Below are 16,514 nucleotides of genomic sequence, written 5' to 3' on the forward strand. Positions count from 1 at the left end.
TGTTCATATATATTTTTGTAATGTTTAAACAATGAAATATTATGTTACAGTAAGGTACTGTAAGAATTTAAGTGTAATGCGTAGCCCTTTATCTTTGTCAAAATTCAAGTTGAACTGAATTAGTGGTACAGGTAATTAAAACTTAAAACAATTTGCTACACACGTCTCTCAGAGCCTCTTGGTTGAGGCAGATAGACTATGTATTATGTATATGTTAGTACTTTCGCAAAGTAACCAGGAAATAATATGGAGGGTGGCTAGTCCACAAAATATTGTCAATGACGGAATACCTTGTAATTTCCTGGTGAGTTCGGATGCAAAGACGCAGTTCTTCGTACACGTCGTCAGTCTCCGCAGCCTTTCGAGATTTCTCATAGACATCGGATCTTGCCTGCTGTTTTCGCCCCTCGTTATTCTGTCGGAGTTCAGCAATGCGCCAGGCCAGAATTCTAAACTGCGCAGCCGTGTGGATCATGACCGCCGTGAAGAAGCCGTCCAGACTGCCGCTGACCAAACTCATGTAGAGCATGCAGACGGACTGCAACAAATAGGATGCGATGTAGAGCGGGAAATCGTCCGTCTCCGACAGTGGGAGCTGCTGGAATGGCAACGGCCTCTGTCCAGGCGGGGCCATCAGCGGTATGAACACCCAGGTCAATATCAGCGAAGTGTTGTATATGCGCAGGGCGTGCGTGAAGCGAGTGGCGCGCTTCTGGGCCCTGTCGAATATCGCCTGCAGCGGAGGTCGCTCCTCGCAGAACTTCTTCTGGTCGGCTACTAGCGCGTCCAGCCACCGCACCAGGCGCCAGTAGCCGGGCTCGTGGTGGAGGAAGGACAGAAGTTTGCCCGCGCTGGTGACGATCACCGCGTACGTGGACACGGCGAGCGTGACATCGTCGAGATTGAAGCGCACTAACCTGATGTGGATCACGGCTTCGACGGAGTACGCCACGACCAGAACGAGGATGATGCCCGTGTACGCTCGATAAACTCTCGTCACCGGCAGAGCCCAAACGCCTATGGCGTGCAGAATGCGCACGTCGAACTTGAGAATGGAGGCAGCCGTGTACTGCCACGTTAGTGGCTCGTCCTGTTGCGAATGCCAGCTCATGGGTGTAAGAAAATGAAGAACTGCTGGAAAAGCACAATTACACCTGTTGTTCCCGGAGTCTGTAAGGAAGTCGCGAGCAAATCGGACTCCACGCTCGCTGTGATTTCCTCCACACGATGTTTGTTCTTATAACTAACAGCTTCCAATCAATACCGAGAGCGACGCTGGTGTTCACCGCGCCTCTTACTGACTGCCTGGTTGACCTCAGCGCCCATTAAAGAGAATCCTTAATCAGAATGACAGAACCCAGACAATTAAACGCGCATTGTACAAGGAATGAACAGGTCTTACGTCACTCCCGCAGCATCGGCTGTACACGAATTACTTTGTACCAATAAAAGTTCACAAATGGAGTAAAAGTCTGACGAACGATGCATGTCAATAGCGACGATCGGCTCGACCTTCAGTGGATATCGGATTCAAACAGAATATCCATTCTGTCACAACTCTAGATTCCCACGCTGCAGATGAGGAGATTCTTTGGATGAATAGTTAACCAGTCGCAGTTAAGTGTGAGCTCAACTGCCAGTCAATTGTAAACAACACCTAATTCTGTAGAGGCAGATCAATATTCTAGGATAATTAACAAATCTAGTTTATGGTCACGAATCATCGTTTCTCAGAATCTAAAGTAAAACTAGGCGATACTGCAGAATTCTCTTTGTTATCCACCAAAGTCATTTAGGCACAGAAACAAATGTTACGTAAGTGGCGGAAGTTACGCAGCTGTATATAAACCAAATCCTAGTGGAGGAGGTCTCACAACTGTGACTCTTAACGTTCGAAATCGCATCTGGGAATGCCGCAAGTGCATTACGGGTCGGAGATGTCCTTGGACGAGGAGAATCAAGTGGCAATTTTCAGTACGTTTGGTAGAATACGAAAAGGTCTGTATCCGCAGTCTGTAGCTAATACCAATAATTTTCATATAACTGTTGTCAGTGTGGGTAACTTGAGGCGGTCTAAATCAGCGTCGTCAAACTCCGGCCGCTCGGACCGCTTACGGCACGAATCAAGTAAGCTTGCGGCCCGTAGTTTTCATCCGTATTTTATAATAATATGAGTCTAACAACTAACAGCTGAATCCAAAAACGTCAACTGACTTTAAGAGCTTCTTAACAGTGTATTTCTCTTCCTGAGTATCAAACAAAAATACTGACAGAGACAGTAATGTTTAAACACGTGCTTAATTTTAATTGACGTAGTGAATTCAGCCGTGATTTAAGAGAAGTTTGCCGCTTACGTCAGGGGCAAATGGGTATGGAGAGCGGCCGCTTTGGGGGTTGATAGAAGTGAGAGTGGGGGCGGAATGTTTTATTGTTTGAATACTGACAACTCACGAGCTTGAGCCACTAGCAGCGTTCAACAACTACAGTATATATGTCAAAGGGAACTAACACGGATTCGTGAGAGTGCGTTATAGAAACGGTCATTTTCAAATGTGGTACGTGTTTGTAGTATCTAATAATAAATCAAATCTAGGCTGTTGTAATACAATACAATGTACAAAAGAAAAATGATAGTAAAAACATTTAGTAAACATTTGTGATCCTGTCTCATAATGCAATTACTTTATTTATTAATATAAAATATTAATTTATATTGATTACCAGTTAATATTAAGATCGGTAAGAGAAGGCGTGGTGAAGTACCCAGCAGGGGACAAGTGCCCATTGCAGATTTTCTGCTCTGAAAAGCGCTGCTACCTGATGGGGAGTGGCCAGACTAGTTCTAACACACATCGTCGTTGTGGTCAGTGACAATGACCGACAAAGTTTGTTCCTTTATTGTTTAGTAAAAACTTTTTTTTTGTTTTTGAGTCATTTGACGTAAAATAAGTCATTTGTATTATTCTTGTTACTTCAACTTCATTTGACCTACATGTGCAGTTCCTCGTTATTTGTTTCAGGTTTATAGTTTCTTCGATGGATCACTAATGCCAATACGGCGTCCAATTGAGAAAAATAGTCGAAGTGTTCACACCAAAAGGAGCTATGTAGTCCCAAAAAATATACATAATAAAACAGATAAACCTGATTTATAAACGCTTTGGTATACAAAGCTGTCATCCACCATTCTATCCCTTTGTGACAGTTCTGAATTAATTAAGTTACGTTACTTAAAATTGTGTCTCTTCCGTTAAACTTGCCATAATACAGAAGTCCAATTGAAAACGTCTGCTGCAGCCGCTTTCTGTATTTTCAGATCGTAGAACATGTACACGGAAATCAGAAAAACATATATGAAGACCTGTTGCGTCGGCACTGGCCACAGAACCTGCCTAGCTACGGAAAATTGGTCACTACATAGGCCTCCATAAAAATACACGCAGTTCAAGTATATTATTTTATTTTCCATTTCAAAGTATTTGGTGTGATACTTTATAATGTGTGCACTGAAACTGTATAGGTGGTAAGCTCTGTCAGTAACTATGGTTCGGTGTAAACTGAATATCTTTTCGAGCAATCACCTCTCTGCGGCCGCAGGTGTAGCCCTACAATGTCAATATTTTAAGCAAAAAAGTTCGACGACCACTGTTCCATATACGCACTGCTTATAAATTATGTGATTCCATGCAGTTCTATAGATTCTTTTTTTCAACCATTAGTTGCCTAAAAGTGTATACCAACGCCAGAGCAACTTCATTCAGGTTGATCACTCTCAAATGTATCGAAGAGTCCAGAGGAAACTTAACATGAAATCATTTACAACCATACGACACGGAAAATGTTTTTCTTTGCGGTTCTAGGCGCTTCAGTCTGGAACCGCGCGACCGATACGGTCGCAGATTCGAATCCTGCCTCGGGCATGGATGTGTGTGCTGTCCTTAGGTTGGTTAGGTTTAAGTAGTTCTAAGTTCTAGGGGACTGATGACTTCAGAAGTTAAGTCCCATAGTGCTCAGAGCCACTTTAACCATTTTTTTTTCTTTGCGGAGACCACCTCTGCAGCCGAATGGTACTTGTTTGCTATGGGGGAGAAAAATGTCCTTGATATCCTTGGTAACCTGCTATTCTTTTTGGTGGTATTAATAATAAATAAAAGAAAACAGAAAAGGAAAATAAATAAATAAATCGCTAATGTTTCCTGTCATCCTTGGTTCCTGAGGGTAGGCAACGGAACATAGAGACCAGGCCTTGGGTTCTTCACTTGTCCTCACCACTTCCTTTGCTCTCCATGGAAGTTCCTTTGGGAAAAAAGGTAGATAATAACATGTCCCGCCAAAGGCAAATTTCCGTGTTCCAGTGCCAGTCGGACACAGGGTTTGTGTCTGGCAGGAAGTTTCTAGTATGGCATTGTGTGAGAGGTTAGTAAAGAACACTAGAGAAGACGCAGATTAAAGAGACAAGCACAAGACTTACTTAGGTTTCAGCAGAACCCGAGCCGACAGCCTTACTGGGTACGCAAAGTCATGAGTCTAACGGGTGTAAAATCAACAGTACTCGAGACAAAGGAGTCAGATCGAAAAAAAATGGTCTTATGTTGGAACGTTGGTCTGAGAACTTAAAGGCTGCAGGGTCGAATCCAAACAAGGTCAATAAAAAATAAATTAAAAAAATGGGTTATTGTCGCTGATGTCAACGTGGAAGGACCTGTGTTCAATTACTGTTGCCTCGCCAAATTTTTTTTCTGAGGCATGGAGATGTGTAATAGGGTCCACACAGCCCCGTGAGGCCAAATGAGGAGCTGCTTGAATAAAGAAGCAGCGGCACCTCTAGGATTCATCTACTGGAAATAACGGCTGCAGGGACTGGCGAGATGCTGATCACATGTCCCGCGATCACAGATTGTTCCTCGTACTGCCTTACAGTCAGTAGTCGGCCAGTCGAAACAGTCTTAGGGCATGGTCCATGAGTGTTGTTTACATTTTGATTTACCTGTTTACCCTGGCCAGCTATGGACTCCCAGATTCTCACTGAAACCGGAACAGACATCTTATATACGGCCAATGCACCATGTTGAAAACTCAGGTCTTTACAGTTTTTTTCTCTCTCCTATAACTGCGGCATGCCTTTTTAAAATGTCATATTGTCGCTCGAGTTTGTCCGATGGCTCGCAAGTGGCATGCTGACCATGAATTCGTAAACGGATGAAACACATCAACCAAGCCTGCTTCAGTCTACTGTTTGCTGGCGAAAGGGCAGTGTAATTTTCAGTCATTACAAAGCATATCAGCGGGAATATCCGTTGATGATCTAAAACACATATGGAGTAGTCCCGTTGCCAGTTCCAAACTTTTTTCTTGTATTACTTTAGTGCATAAGAGCGTAGAGTGCACGTTGGTTCTGATTTTTATTTGTAGTTCACTGTTGCGGGTTTGAGTTTACATACTGTCGTTTTGTCATTTAGAGATAGCGAATGGAGCTGTGCTCGCTAGGAAATGGGGTGCCAAGTGGAGAAGTCGGAACATTTCGAACATATTCTTCTGTTTGAGTCCATTAGAAGAATGACAGCAGAGGAGACAGCCAGAAATATTCGCGCCGTGTATAGAGATAATGTCATTGGACAGAGAGCAGCAATAAAATGGGTTTCTCGTTTATAGGAGTATCGTTTTGACATTAGTGACTTTAGACGCAAAGGAAGAGCTTCCGGGATTGATGAAGATCGTTTACACGAATTAACCCAGAATGATCCACGCAATGTACTCGAGAACTGGCAAATGTGGTGAACTGTGATCATTCAAACATGTTGCGACATTTGCAAGCAGTGGGGAAGGTTCAAAAATCGGATGTATGGGTACCCCATGCCATGAGACAAAATCACAAAAATCAACCTGTTGCCTTATATGTATCTCTGCTTGCTCTCCATAATTTGGCTCGTCAACAACACTGGTAATTTCTTTCCCGTGTCGTTACTTGTGGCAAAAAATTGTGTCGTCATGCTAACATAAGGAAAAGAAGGGAACGGTTGAACCCAGGCAACAGGAGCTGCCCACACAAAGACATGCGCGCATCCACAAAAGATAATGTTATGCATCTGGTGCAAAAGCGACGGTGTGGTGTACTAAGAATTGCTTCCCGAGTTGTAACCATCACAGCTGATATTTATTGTCAACAGGTGAGACGTCTTGCACACGCAGCCCAAGAATAAAGACCGGAAAGACTGTGAAGTGATGCTACTCCACGATAGCGCCCACCCGAATTCTGCTGGACAATGGTTCCCAGACCGGGGTAAAATGACTTTTTCTGGGGGTTAAATAGAAAAGACTTCAACTGGGTTTCGATCACGAAACTAAATAATTTTTGAAAGATAGTTACTATTATTGCTTTTAAAAAAATTGCCAATAGTTACATTTACGTTTCAAATACTAGCATTAAGATTGGGCGCAATTTGGTGAAGGTTGCAACTTGTGAAACGATTTGCATGACCATCATCTTCCTCACATACTTTTTACTTTGTACCATGCACCTACGAGGGCTATTCGGAAAGTAAGAAACGATAGGTCGCGAAATGGAAACCACAGTGAAAATCAAAACTGTTTTATTTGCTACAGTTAGCTATAACTTCCAGCTACTTATCTTAATAGTCGCCGATCGGACTTAGACGTTTGTCGTAGCGTTGAACCAACTTTCCAATACCCTCGTTATTGAAGACAGCCGCCAGTGCTTTCCACCAATTCTCTACGATGCCCTACAGTTCGTTGTCTGTGCCAAAATATGTCTTCATAGTCAACGGTTCCTGTGAGGAGAGATGAAACTCAGAGGGAGACAGTTGGGCTTTATTGTGGGTAATCCAACATTTCTAACTGAAAACGATGCAGGAGCATTTCATTGCCCCTGCAGAATGCAGCTGAGGATTGCCTTGAAGAAGAAACCGCACGACAGTTCTGTAATGTTGGCTGCAAAGCTTCGGGCGAAATTTCTCACCAGGCCCTCGTTCTTGGCAGGAGACACTATTGTTCCGGGTACCTTTAAGTGCTCCCTGTGTGCTCAGAACTAAAAAGAACGACATAACGCGATCGACGGGCATATTAGAGACACTGCCCAACACACCTGTGCAAAACTTCATCGGATTTTCACTGTGGTTTCCATTTCGCGACCGATCGTTCCTTATTTTCCTAATAACCCCCGTATAGCAGTAGAATTCAGACAAATATGTTATACGTTGCATATTCTCAAATACATCATGAAAATGTCTTCTCCCAATTGTCGGTAGGTCCTACATGGACCAGAAATGGTTTCATTACTTTCATCGCAGCAGATACATGAACAAAGTGACAACACAACATAACAATATATAATGGATACTACATTACTGCAGCACCTACACTGTGTTATTATTATTATTATTATTGTTATTGTTGTTGTTAATGGTGAGGGTCAGACACAAAACACTGGCTGCTTGAAATCATGCAATTTCAGCCTGTTCAGAATTAAGGAGTCTAGCAATCAAGTGACTTACAAGTATAGTGTACACATTTTAATTTGGGATATTTTACATGGGGGTTCAGGGTGTAGGTGAAGTATGTACAGTACCAACTGCTCCACTGCCTCGCTAGTTCGTGGTTTAATAAACAACCTACAACAAATAACTATTACAAAGGCTATATTTTTTTTCAAGCTCCGATCAGTTGCGAAATAAAACCACAGTGATAACCCGGTGAAACTCTGTGCATACGTCTCGTGCAGTATCTCTGACATGTTCGACTATCGCGTCACGCCGCACCATTCAGTTCTTAGCGCGCAGTGAACACGCAAACATAAATAGAGAATAATAGAGTGTTCCGCCAAGTGTGAACAGCCGTCTGAGAGGTTTCGCCTGATTTCATGCAGCCCACGTAACGTAACTGTTTTCTTTATAAAAATTCTCGTCCGTTCACTGCAGATGTAACGAAGACGATCCCTCAGTGTTTTCGATGGATAGTGTTTGATCACCCACCATATAGCCCGGACTTGTCTCCCTCTGATTTTCATCCCTTCGGTCATATGAACTGCTGACTATAACAGAATTCTTGGCACAGACAACGGGCTGCAGACCAGCGTAGGGAATGGCGCAAATCACAGGCAGCTCCCCTTTACGACGAGGGTACTGGAAAGTTGGTACTACGCTACGACGAATGTCTAAGTCGGAACGGTGACTATGTAAAGAAGTACCTGGAAAGTGAAGTTAATTGTTGCAGATAAAACATTTTTGATTTTCTCTGTTGTTTTCACTTCGCGACAGATTGGAGATTGGCGGAAAATGCCGCCGTATTTCTCCTTCGTCATTTCAAAATGAAAGTGTTTAGAGAAAGTTCTTTTTCGTTCAATAGCTTAGCTAGGCGGTAATGTTAAAGATGGTGTGAGGATGGAAGGGGGGTGGTGTTGGGTAGTAGTTAATATTTGATTGCACTCAAAGTAATGGTCTTAAAATAAGATAGATTGGGAACCTCTGTGGTATACTAAAAAAACATTAAACAAGAGTTGGATTGGGAGGTCATTCCGCAATCACCTTATTCACCTGATTTTGCACCCTCAGATTTTCTACTCTCTGTCGAACAGTCTTCACGTAACTTCGTTTACGGATGAAAATACGTTTCGAACATTGCTCGACCAGTACTTCGGATCAAAACTGCGTGATTTCTACAGTCATGGAATCGAAAAGTTACCCCAGTGTTGGCAGACTCTTGTAAATAGTGAAGGTGAATTATTATTGATGACTAATGTCTCTGTTATTTATATCTGCTTCAAATTGCTCTAAGCACTATGGGACTTAACATCTGAGGTCATCAGCCCCCTAGACTAAGAACTACTTAAACCTAACTAACCTAAGGACATCACACACCTCCATGTCCGAGGCTGGATTCGAACCTGCGACCGTAGCAGCAATGCGGTTCCAGACTGAAGCGCCTAGAACCGCTCGGCCACAGCGGCCGGCTGTTTATATCCGTTGTCTTCATTAAACTTACCGGAAAACGCTACGAACTTATGCGAAAAACTAATAGTAACTCAGTTATTTTATTGTAGATTTGTCAGCACCAACAATAAACAACAGAAAATATTATTTCCACTTTTTTAAGTAAACTATATCGTTTACTAGATATAAAATTTATCTCGCAACCATCAATTTTAATTTTGTGTTTGTGTGTGTGTGTGTGTATGTGTGTGTGTGTGTGTGTGTGTGTGTGTGTGTGTGTGTATGTGTGTGTGAACTAAAATAATAATAAATAGCTATTTGAAACACATAAATATTTTGATAGTTTGAGATATATACTGAGGAAGAAACTGTAGGATAGCATAGCCTCAGTACTGTCACCATTGCGAAAATAAAGACAATGATTGTCTGCCTTATACAGGCACTTACCACAGATAAGGAATGAATTCTCTTGCCTGTACTATTTAGAAGTAAAGCTTTATATTTTATCAGAGTCTGACAGACGTTGAGTCCTTGATTATCTGTACGACGTCCCAAGTGTCTATGACAATACTTTGGAAATGAATAAAACCGTGTGATTTTAGTACATCTTATTGGATTGGGGGGAAGAAATGAAAGAGGAAGCCGCCTTGTAGAATTTTGCACAGAGCATAACTTAATCATAGCTAACACTTGGTTCAAGAATCATGAAAGAAGGTTGTATACCTGGAAGAATCCTGGAGATACTAAAAGGTATCAGATAGATTACATAATGGTAAGACAGAGATTTAGGAACCAGGTTTTAAATTGTAAGACATTTCCAGGGGCAGATGTGGATTCTGACCACAATCTATTGGTTATGAACTGCAGATTGAAACTGAAGAAACTGAAAAAAGGCGGGAATTTAAGGAGATGGGACCTGGATAAACTGAAAGAACCAGAGGTTGTACAGAGTTTCAGGGAGAGCATAAGGGAACAATTGACAGGAATGGGGGAAATAAATACAGTAGAAGAAGAATGGGTAGCTCTGAGGGATGAAGTAGTGAAGGCAGCAGAGGATCAAGTAGGTAAAAAGACGAGGGCTAATAGAAATCCTTGGGTACCATAAGAAATATTGAATTTAATTGATGAAAGGAGAAAATATAAAAATGCAGTAAATGAAGCAGGCAAAAAGGAATACAAACGTCTCAAAAATGAGATCGACAGGAAGTGCAAAATGGCTAAGCAGGAATGGCTAGAGGACAAATGTAAGGATGTAGAGGCTTGTCTCACTAGGGGTAAGATAGATACTGCCTACAGGAAAATTAAAGAGACCTTTGGAGAGAAGAGAACCACTTGTATGAATATCAAGAGCTCAGATGGCAACCCAGTTCTAAGCAAAGAAGGGAAGGCAGAAAGGTGGAAGGAGTATATAGAGGGTTTATACAAGGGCGATGTACTTGAGGACAATATTATGGAAATGGAAGAGGATGTAAATGAAGATGAAATGGGAGATAAGATACTGCGTGAAGAGTTTGACAGAGCACTGAAAGACCTGAGTCGAAACAAGGCCCCGGGAGTAGACAGCATTCCATTAGAAATGGAATGGGAGAGCCAGTCATGACAAAACTCTACCAGCTGGTGAGCAAGATGTATGAGACAGGCGAAATACCCACAGACTTCAAGAAGAATATAATAATTCCAATCCCAAAGAAAGCAGGTGTTGACAGATGTGAAAATTACCGAACTATCAGTTTAATAAGTCACAGCTGCAAAATACTAACGCGAATTCTTTACAGACGAATGGAAAAACTGGTAGAAGAGGACCTCGGGGAAGATCAGTTTGGATTCCGTAGAAATGTTGGAACACGGGAGGCAATACCAACCTTACGACTTATCTTAGAAGAAAGATTTAGAAAAGGCAAACCTACGTTTCTAGCATTTGTAGACTTAGAGAAAGCTTTTGACAACGTTAACTGGAATACTCTCTTTCAAATTCTGAAGGTGGCAGGGGTAAAATACAGGGAGCGAAAGGCTATTTACAATTTGTACAGAAACCAGATGGCACTTATAAGAGTCGAGGGGCATGAAAGAGAAGCAGTGGTTGGGAAAGGAGTGAGACAGGGTTGTAGCCTCTCCCCGATGTTATTCAATCTGTATATTGAGCAAGCAGTAAAGGAAACAAAAGAAAAATTCGGAGTAGGTATTAAAATTCATGGCGAAGAAATAAAAACTTTGAGGTTCGCCGATGACATTATAATTCTGTCAGAGACAGCAAAGGACTTGGAAGAGCAGTTGAACAGAATGGACAGTGTCTTGAAAGGAGGATATAAGATGAACATCAACAAAAGCAAAACGAGGATAATGGAATGTAGTAAAATTAAATCGGGTGATACTGAGGGGATTAGATTAGGAAATGAGACACTTAAAGTAGTAAAGGAGTTTTGCTATTTAGGAGTAAAATAACTGATGATGGCCGAAGTAGAGAGGATATAAAATGTAGACTGGCAATGGCAAGGAAATCGTTTCTGAAGAAGAGAAATTTGTTAACATCGAGTATAGATTTAAGTGTCAGGAAGTCGTTTCTGAAAGTATTTGTATGGAGTGTAGCCATGTATGGAAGTGAAACATGGACGATAACCAGTTTGGACAAGAAGAGAATAGGAGCTTTCGAAATGTGGTGCTACAGAAGAATGCTGAAGATAAGGTGGGTAGATCACGTAACTAATGAGGAAGTATTGAATAGGATTGGGGAGAAGAGAAGTTTGTGGCACAACTTGACTAGAAGAAGGGATCGGTTGGTAGGACATGTTTTGAGGCATCAAGGGATCACAAATTTAGCATTGGAGGGCAGCGTGGAGGGTAAAAATCGTAGAGGGAGACCAAGAGATCAATACATGAAGCAGATTCAGAAGGATGTAGGTTGCAGTAGGTACTGGGAGATGAAGACGCTTGCACAGGATTGAGTAGCATGGAGAGCTGCATCAAACCAGTCTCAGGACTGAAGACCACAACAACAACAACAACATTAACTCAGGAACACATCCCTGTGCGTATATTTTTCACTTGCTTTCAAACGGGCGCAACATTCCACGAAACTATGATCGAGTGCGCCTGCTGTTTTCCTTTTCCGATTTGGCATTTCTTCACGAAAAATGAGTGAATATATGAAACATATGCGTCTTGTAGGGCTGTACACAGTGGGAGGCGAAATGACACAAGGAAGAGATACGGTTTAATTGTGGATAAGAAATGGTTATCCTAACATATAAAGAGATTTGAGAACATTTATGACAATACCGATGACTGCGAAGTCTTGTGAAAACAATTTCAACAAATTAAGTATGATGAGTATCTATTTAAGATTAAGCATAGGTAAATGCAGATTGTTAAATTTAGCCATCTTTTCGGTAGAATACGATACAGCTGCTACACTTGACGTTAGTAACATTCTCAATAAGTTTTCTTCCTTGAAGCAAGGAAATTCGAAATGAAATTATAGTGGAACCAAAATTCAAGGAAGTGAATTTTTCTTAACTCTTAATAGTTTACATTTACCTCAGTACTTCACAACCAATCACAGGGTGTGTGGCGGATCCCCAAGTCCTTGTTGCTGCTTGGCGTCTAGGAAGAATAATTTTAGGTAGACCTCAGTACTAGCTCTAATTTCTCGAATTTTCTCGCTGTAGTCAATTCGCGTGACGTATGTGGGAGGAAGTAATATGTTGTCCGGCTCGTATTGGAACGTAGTCCCTCGTAATCTTGATAGTAAACTATTTCGTGATACTCAACGCTTCTCTTGTAGCTTCTGCCTTTGGAGTTTGTTGAACATCGACGTAACACCCTCGCTCCGACTCAGAAACCCTGTGACGAAACGCAATACACTTCGTTGCATTCTCTCTCTCTCTCTGTCTCTCGCTCTTCTGTTATTCTTACCTCGTATGAATCCCAGAGTGATGAGCAATATTCAAGACTACGTCAAACAACTGTTTTGGAAGCCACTTCTTTTGTTGATGGATTAATTTTCCCTAAGATTCATAGTATTTTTCTCAATCTGGTATCTGGTTCTCCTGCTATTTATTTCAAGTTGTCATTCCACCTAAGTTCGTTCCGGATGGTTATCGCCAGAGATTTTACGGTAGTTACTGTTTCCAACAATTTGGCATCAATGGTGTAGTTGTGCATAAGTGGATTTCTTCTCATATGTATGCGCAGTACCTGTATTATACTTTTATTTACGTTTCAATCCCAGCCCCTGCACCATTCATCAGTCTTCTGCAGGTCATTTTGCAGATCTATGTACTCTTCTGGCTTTGCTCCCTTCTTATAGACAACCGCATCATTTGCGAACAGTTTTATGGAGCTTCCGACAGTTTTCGCTACACTCATCAAAAAAGGTTTTGCAACACCCCGGTTTCCATAACTCCTGAAGACAGACGTTGACTGTGGATGCTGTATCACAGACACATTCTCTTTGACTGTTCAGAGATGTCACTATACCCTCCAAAAGATTGCTGCGCGGGGTAGCTGTGCGATCTTAGGCGTCTTGCCACGGTTCGCACGGCTACCCCGTCGGAGATTCGAGTCCTCCCTCGGGCATGGGTGTGTGTGATGTCCTTAGCGTAATGCATGAGCAGCACCTATTAGACTGGGGGGGTTCGACAGCCAATCAGTTCCAGTCATTCCACCAGGAAGGAGGAACACGGCTCGTGTGGTCTGTAATTCAACCATGCCTAGACGGTCAATACAGCGGTTCGATTGCGTCGGCATTGTTACTTTGTGCCACGAAGGGTTCTCAACAAGGGAAGTGTCTAGGCGTGTCGGAGTGAAACAAAGCGATGTTGTTCAGACATGGAGAAGACACAGAGAGACAGGAACTGTCGATGACATGCCTCGCTCAGGCCGCCCAAGGGCTACTACTGCAGTGGATGAGCGCTACCTACGGATTGTGGCTCGGAGGAACAGTGACAGCAACGCCACCATGTTGAATAATGCTTTCAGTGCAGTCACAGGACGTCGTGTTACGACTCAGACTGTGTGCAATAGGCTGCATGATGCACAACTTCACTCCCAACGTTCATGGCGAGTTCCATCTTTGCAACCATGACGTCATGGAGTACGGTACAGATGGATGCAACAACATGTCGAATGGACTGATCAGGATTGGCATCGCGTTCCCTCCACCAATGAGTGTCGCATATGCCTTCAACCAGACAATCGTAGGAGACGTATTTGGAGGCAACCCGGTCAGGCTGAACGCGTTAGACACACTGACCAGCGAGTGGAGCAAGGCGGAGGTTCATTGCTGTTTTGGGGTGGCATTATGTCGGGCCGATGTATGCTGCTGGTGGTCATGGAAGGCGCCGTAACAGCTGTACGAATACGTGAATACCATCCTCCAACCGATAGTGCAACCATATAGGCAGCATATTGGCGAGGCATTCGTCTTCATGGACAACAGTTCGCGCACCCATCGTGCATATCTTGTGAATGACTTCCTTCAGGATAAGAACATCGCTCTACTAGACTGGCCAGTATGTTCTCCAGACATGAACCCTGTCGAACAAGCCTGGGATACATTGGAAAGGGCTGTTTATGGACTGCGTAACCCACCAACCTGTCTGAGAGATCTACGTCGAATCGCCGTTGAGGAATGGGACAATCTGGACCAACGGTGCCTTGATGAACTTGTGGATAGTATGCCACGACGAATACAGGCATGCATCAATGGAAGAGGACGTGCTACTGGGTATCAGAGGTACCTGTGTGTACAGCAATCTGAACCACCAACTCTGAAGGTCTCGCTGTATGGTGGTACAACATGCAATGTGTGGTTTTTATGGCCAATAAAAAGGAAGGAAATAATATTTATGTTGATATCTATTCCAATTTCCTGTACAGGTTCCAGAACTCTCGGAACCAAGGTGATGCAAAACCTTTTTTGATGTGTGTAACTGTGTTGCTTGATCATTACTTTGAATTGATAGCTATCTGGTTTATAATTCACAGACAATGTAAGATAGGTGTTTCAGTGGCATAGTAATTTGGACAAAATTATTGACATTGCTGTAGAAATGAGGAAGGCGAATTTTCTGGGATATAGTTCTTATGGTTACAGATTGGTTGAACATGAAAGATTACACAATGAAATGAAATTATTGAAACTAAGATAGGTGATTGCTGGGAAGACAGATCGAAGATAGGGAACACAGTGCTGTTGATTTACTTGGCATGATTGGACACGTTATATGTGTAAATAAAATATTCTAATCAGGGTCGGATGGAGCCTTTGTAATAGCAGTGGAGCTGATTGCATTCGGGGACGAAGGACCAGTTGTTCTCATGTAAACAAACTGGCCCCTTCGCCACGTCCATTATAAGCCTTAGCAGCACACACATCGAAGTAGCGTTACCTGCGATGTGACACACGACATAGCAAACATTGGGTTAGCGCATAAGTTTTACATAAGTTCAATTAACACAACAGATACACATAATAGAAACGCTCAGGTTACGTTTAGATTCCGCAACTGTAGATGGTTGTAACTGGTTTTAAAATTTTACACCATTGTTGGAGCAGATCTCCATCTTGGCTCCTACAGAGATCAAGAATTATTTTTCTCTTGATGAATTTTAAGAAAAACTGCACTCACAATTTTATATTTCAGTCTTTGTTTTTTAACATTTTAAATAGATATCACGGATTTACAGTTGTTCACACAGATGGCTCACAACAAGGGTGCTCACTTAGCCGTTCAGTCATATTCCCCGGCCGTGTCTTCAGGTTTCGCCTTTCTCATAGCTATTTTGTGTTTTCTGCAGAGTTCCATGCGATCCCGACGGCGTTGGAGCAGGACAAACAATTTCTCATCTGCTCCAGTTTCCTTAGTGCCCCACAAACGTTGAAGCACATGTACCCAGCGCAGAAACTGGTGCACCTCATACATGACCAACTGTACTTCCTACATCAGCACGGAAAGTATGTGTTATTCTGCTGGATACCAGGGCACGTGGGAATTTGGGAAAATGAACAGGCTGAAAAAGCCACCAAGGAGCCCTGCAGGGGAGGTAGCGTTACAGAATGCTACGTTCACCTGCAAGCTATTTTGCTCGTTGGTCACAGATCCGTACAGTTTAGGGAGGAGGGTTGTCTGGTAGTGACGGACTATAACCTGTGGCTGTGAAACCAACTGTCTGTCTGTGGCGATCCTCACACCAGTCGCTTCGGCGATATGAAGCTGTCTTGATCCACCTCTGAATTGGGCACTGTCTCTTAAGACATTGGCCTTTCACTCCAGCGAGGGCAAGCCCCTGTCTGTGATGCCTCCGGTATGCACTGCAGTGTACGCATATTTTTAGCTGAGTGTATTTTCTTTCACGACAAGCGGACAGAAGCGATATCGTTGGGAATCTACCCTCCATTTCATCTGTGAAGAGACAAATATGGTCAAACTTTTAAAATTTTGTGATGTATGGATTCTCGCCTAAGCTTTTAGGCTGGAGGTTTTAGTGTATTGTATAGTGGCTGGCTAATCCCCTTTTATTCCAGTGATGAGCCAGCCGCAGGTGTCTGATGTCTTCTTTCAATTCTTT

General features: G+C 42.7%; 1 protein-coding gene across 1 annotated transcript; it reads right to left on the bottom strand.

Moving 5' to 3' along the window:
* Positions 1-425: 425 nt before the first annotated feature.
* Positions 426-1,111, bottom strand: LOC124613467. The gene is made up of 2 exons (XM_047142174.1): positions 512-1,111; positions 426-449 (listed from the first exon to the last, which is right to left on the bottom strand). The coding sequence occupies exons 1-2, from the start codon at positions 1,109-1,111 to the stop codon at positions 426-428; spliced, it is 624 nt and encodes a 207-aa protein (XP_046998130.1).
* Between the last annotated feature and the right edge of the window lie 15,403 nt (positions 1,112-16,514).

Source organism: Schistocerca americana, chromosome 4 (genome assembly GCF_021461395.2).
Source record: "Schistocerca americana isolate TAMUIC-IGC-003095 chromosome 4, iqSchAmer2.1, whole genome shotgun sequence".
NCBI classification, from domain to species: Eukaryota; Metazoa; Arthropoda; class Insecta; order Orthoptera; family Acrididae; genus Schistocerca; species Schistocerca americana.

Excerpts from the sequence above, each read along its gene's own strand:
- LOC124613467 (XM_047142174.1), bottom strand. The coding sequence starts at position 1,111 with ATGAGCTGGCATTCGCAACAGGACGAGCCACTAACGTGGCAGTACACG. Across the intron at positions 450-511 it reads GCATGCTCTACATGAGTTTG|AATTCTGGCCTGGCGCATTG; the intron begins GTCAGCGGCAGT and ends TGCGCAGTTTAG.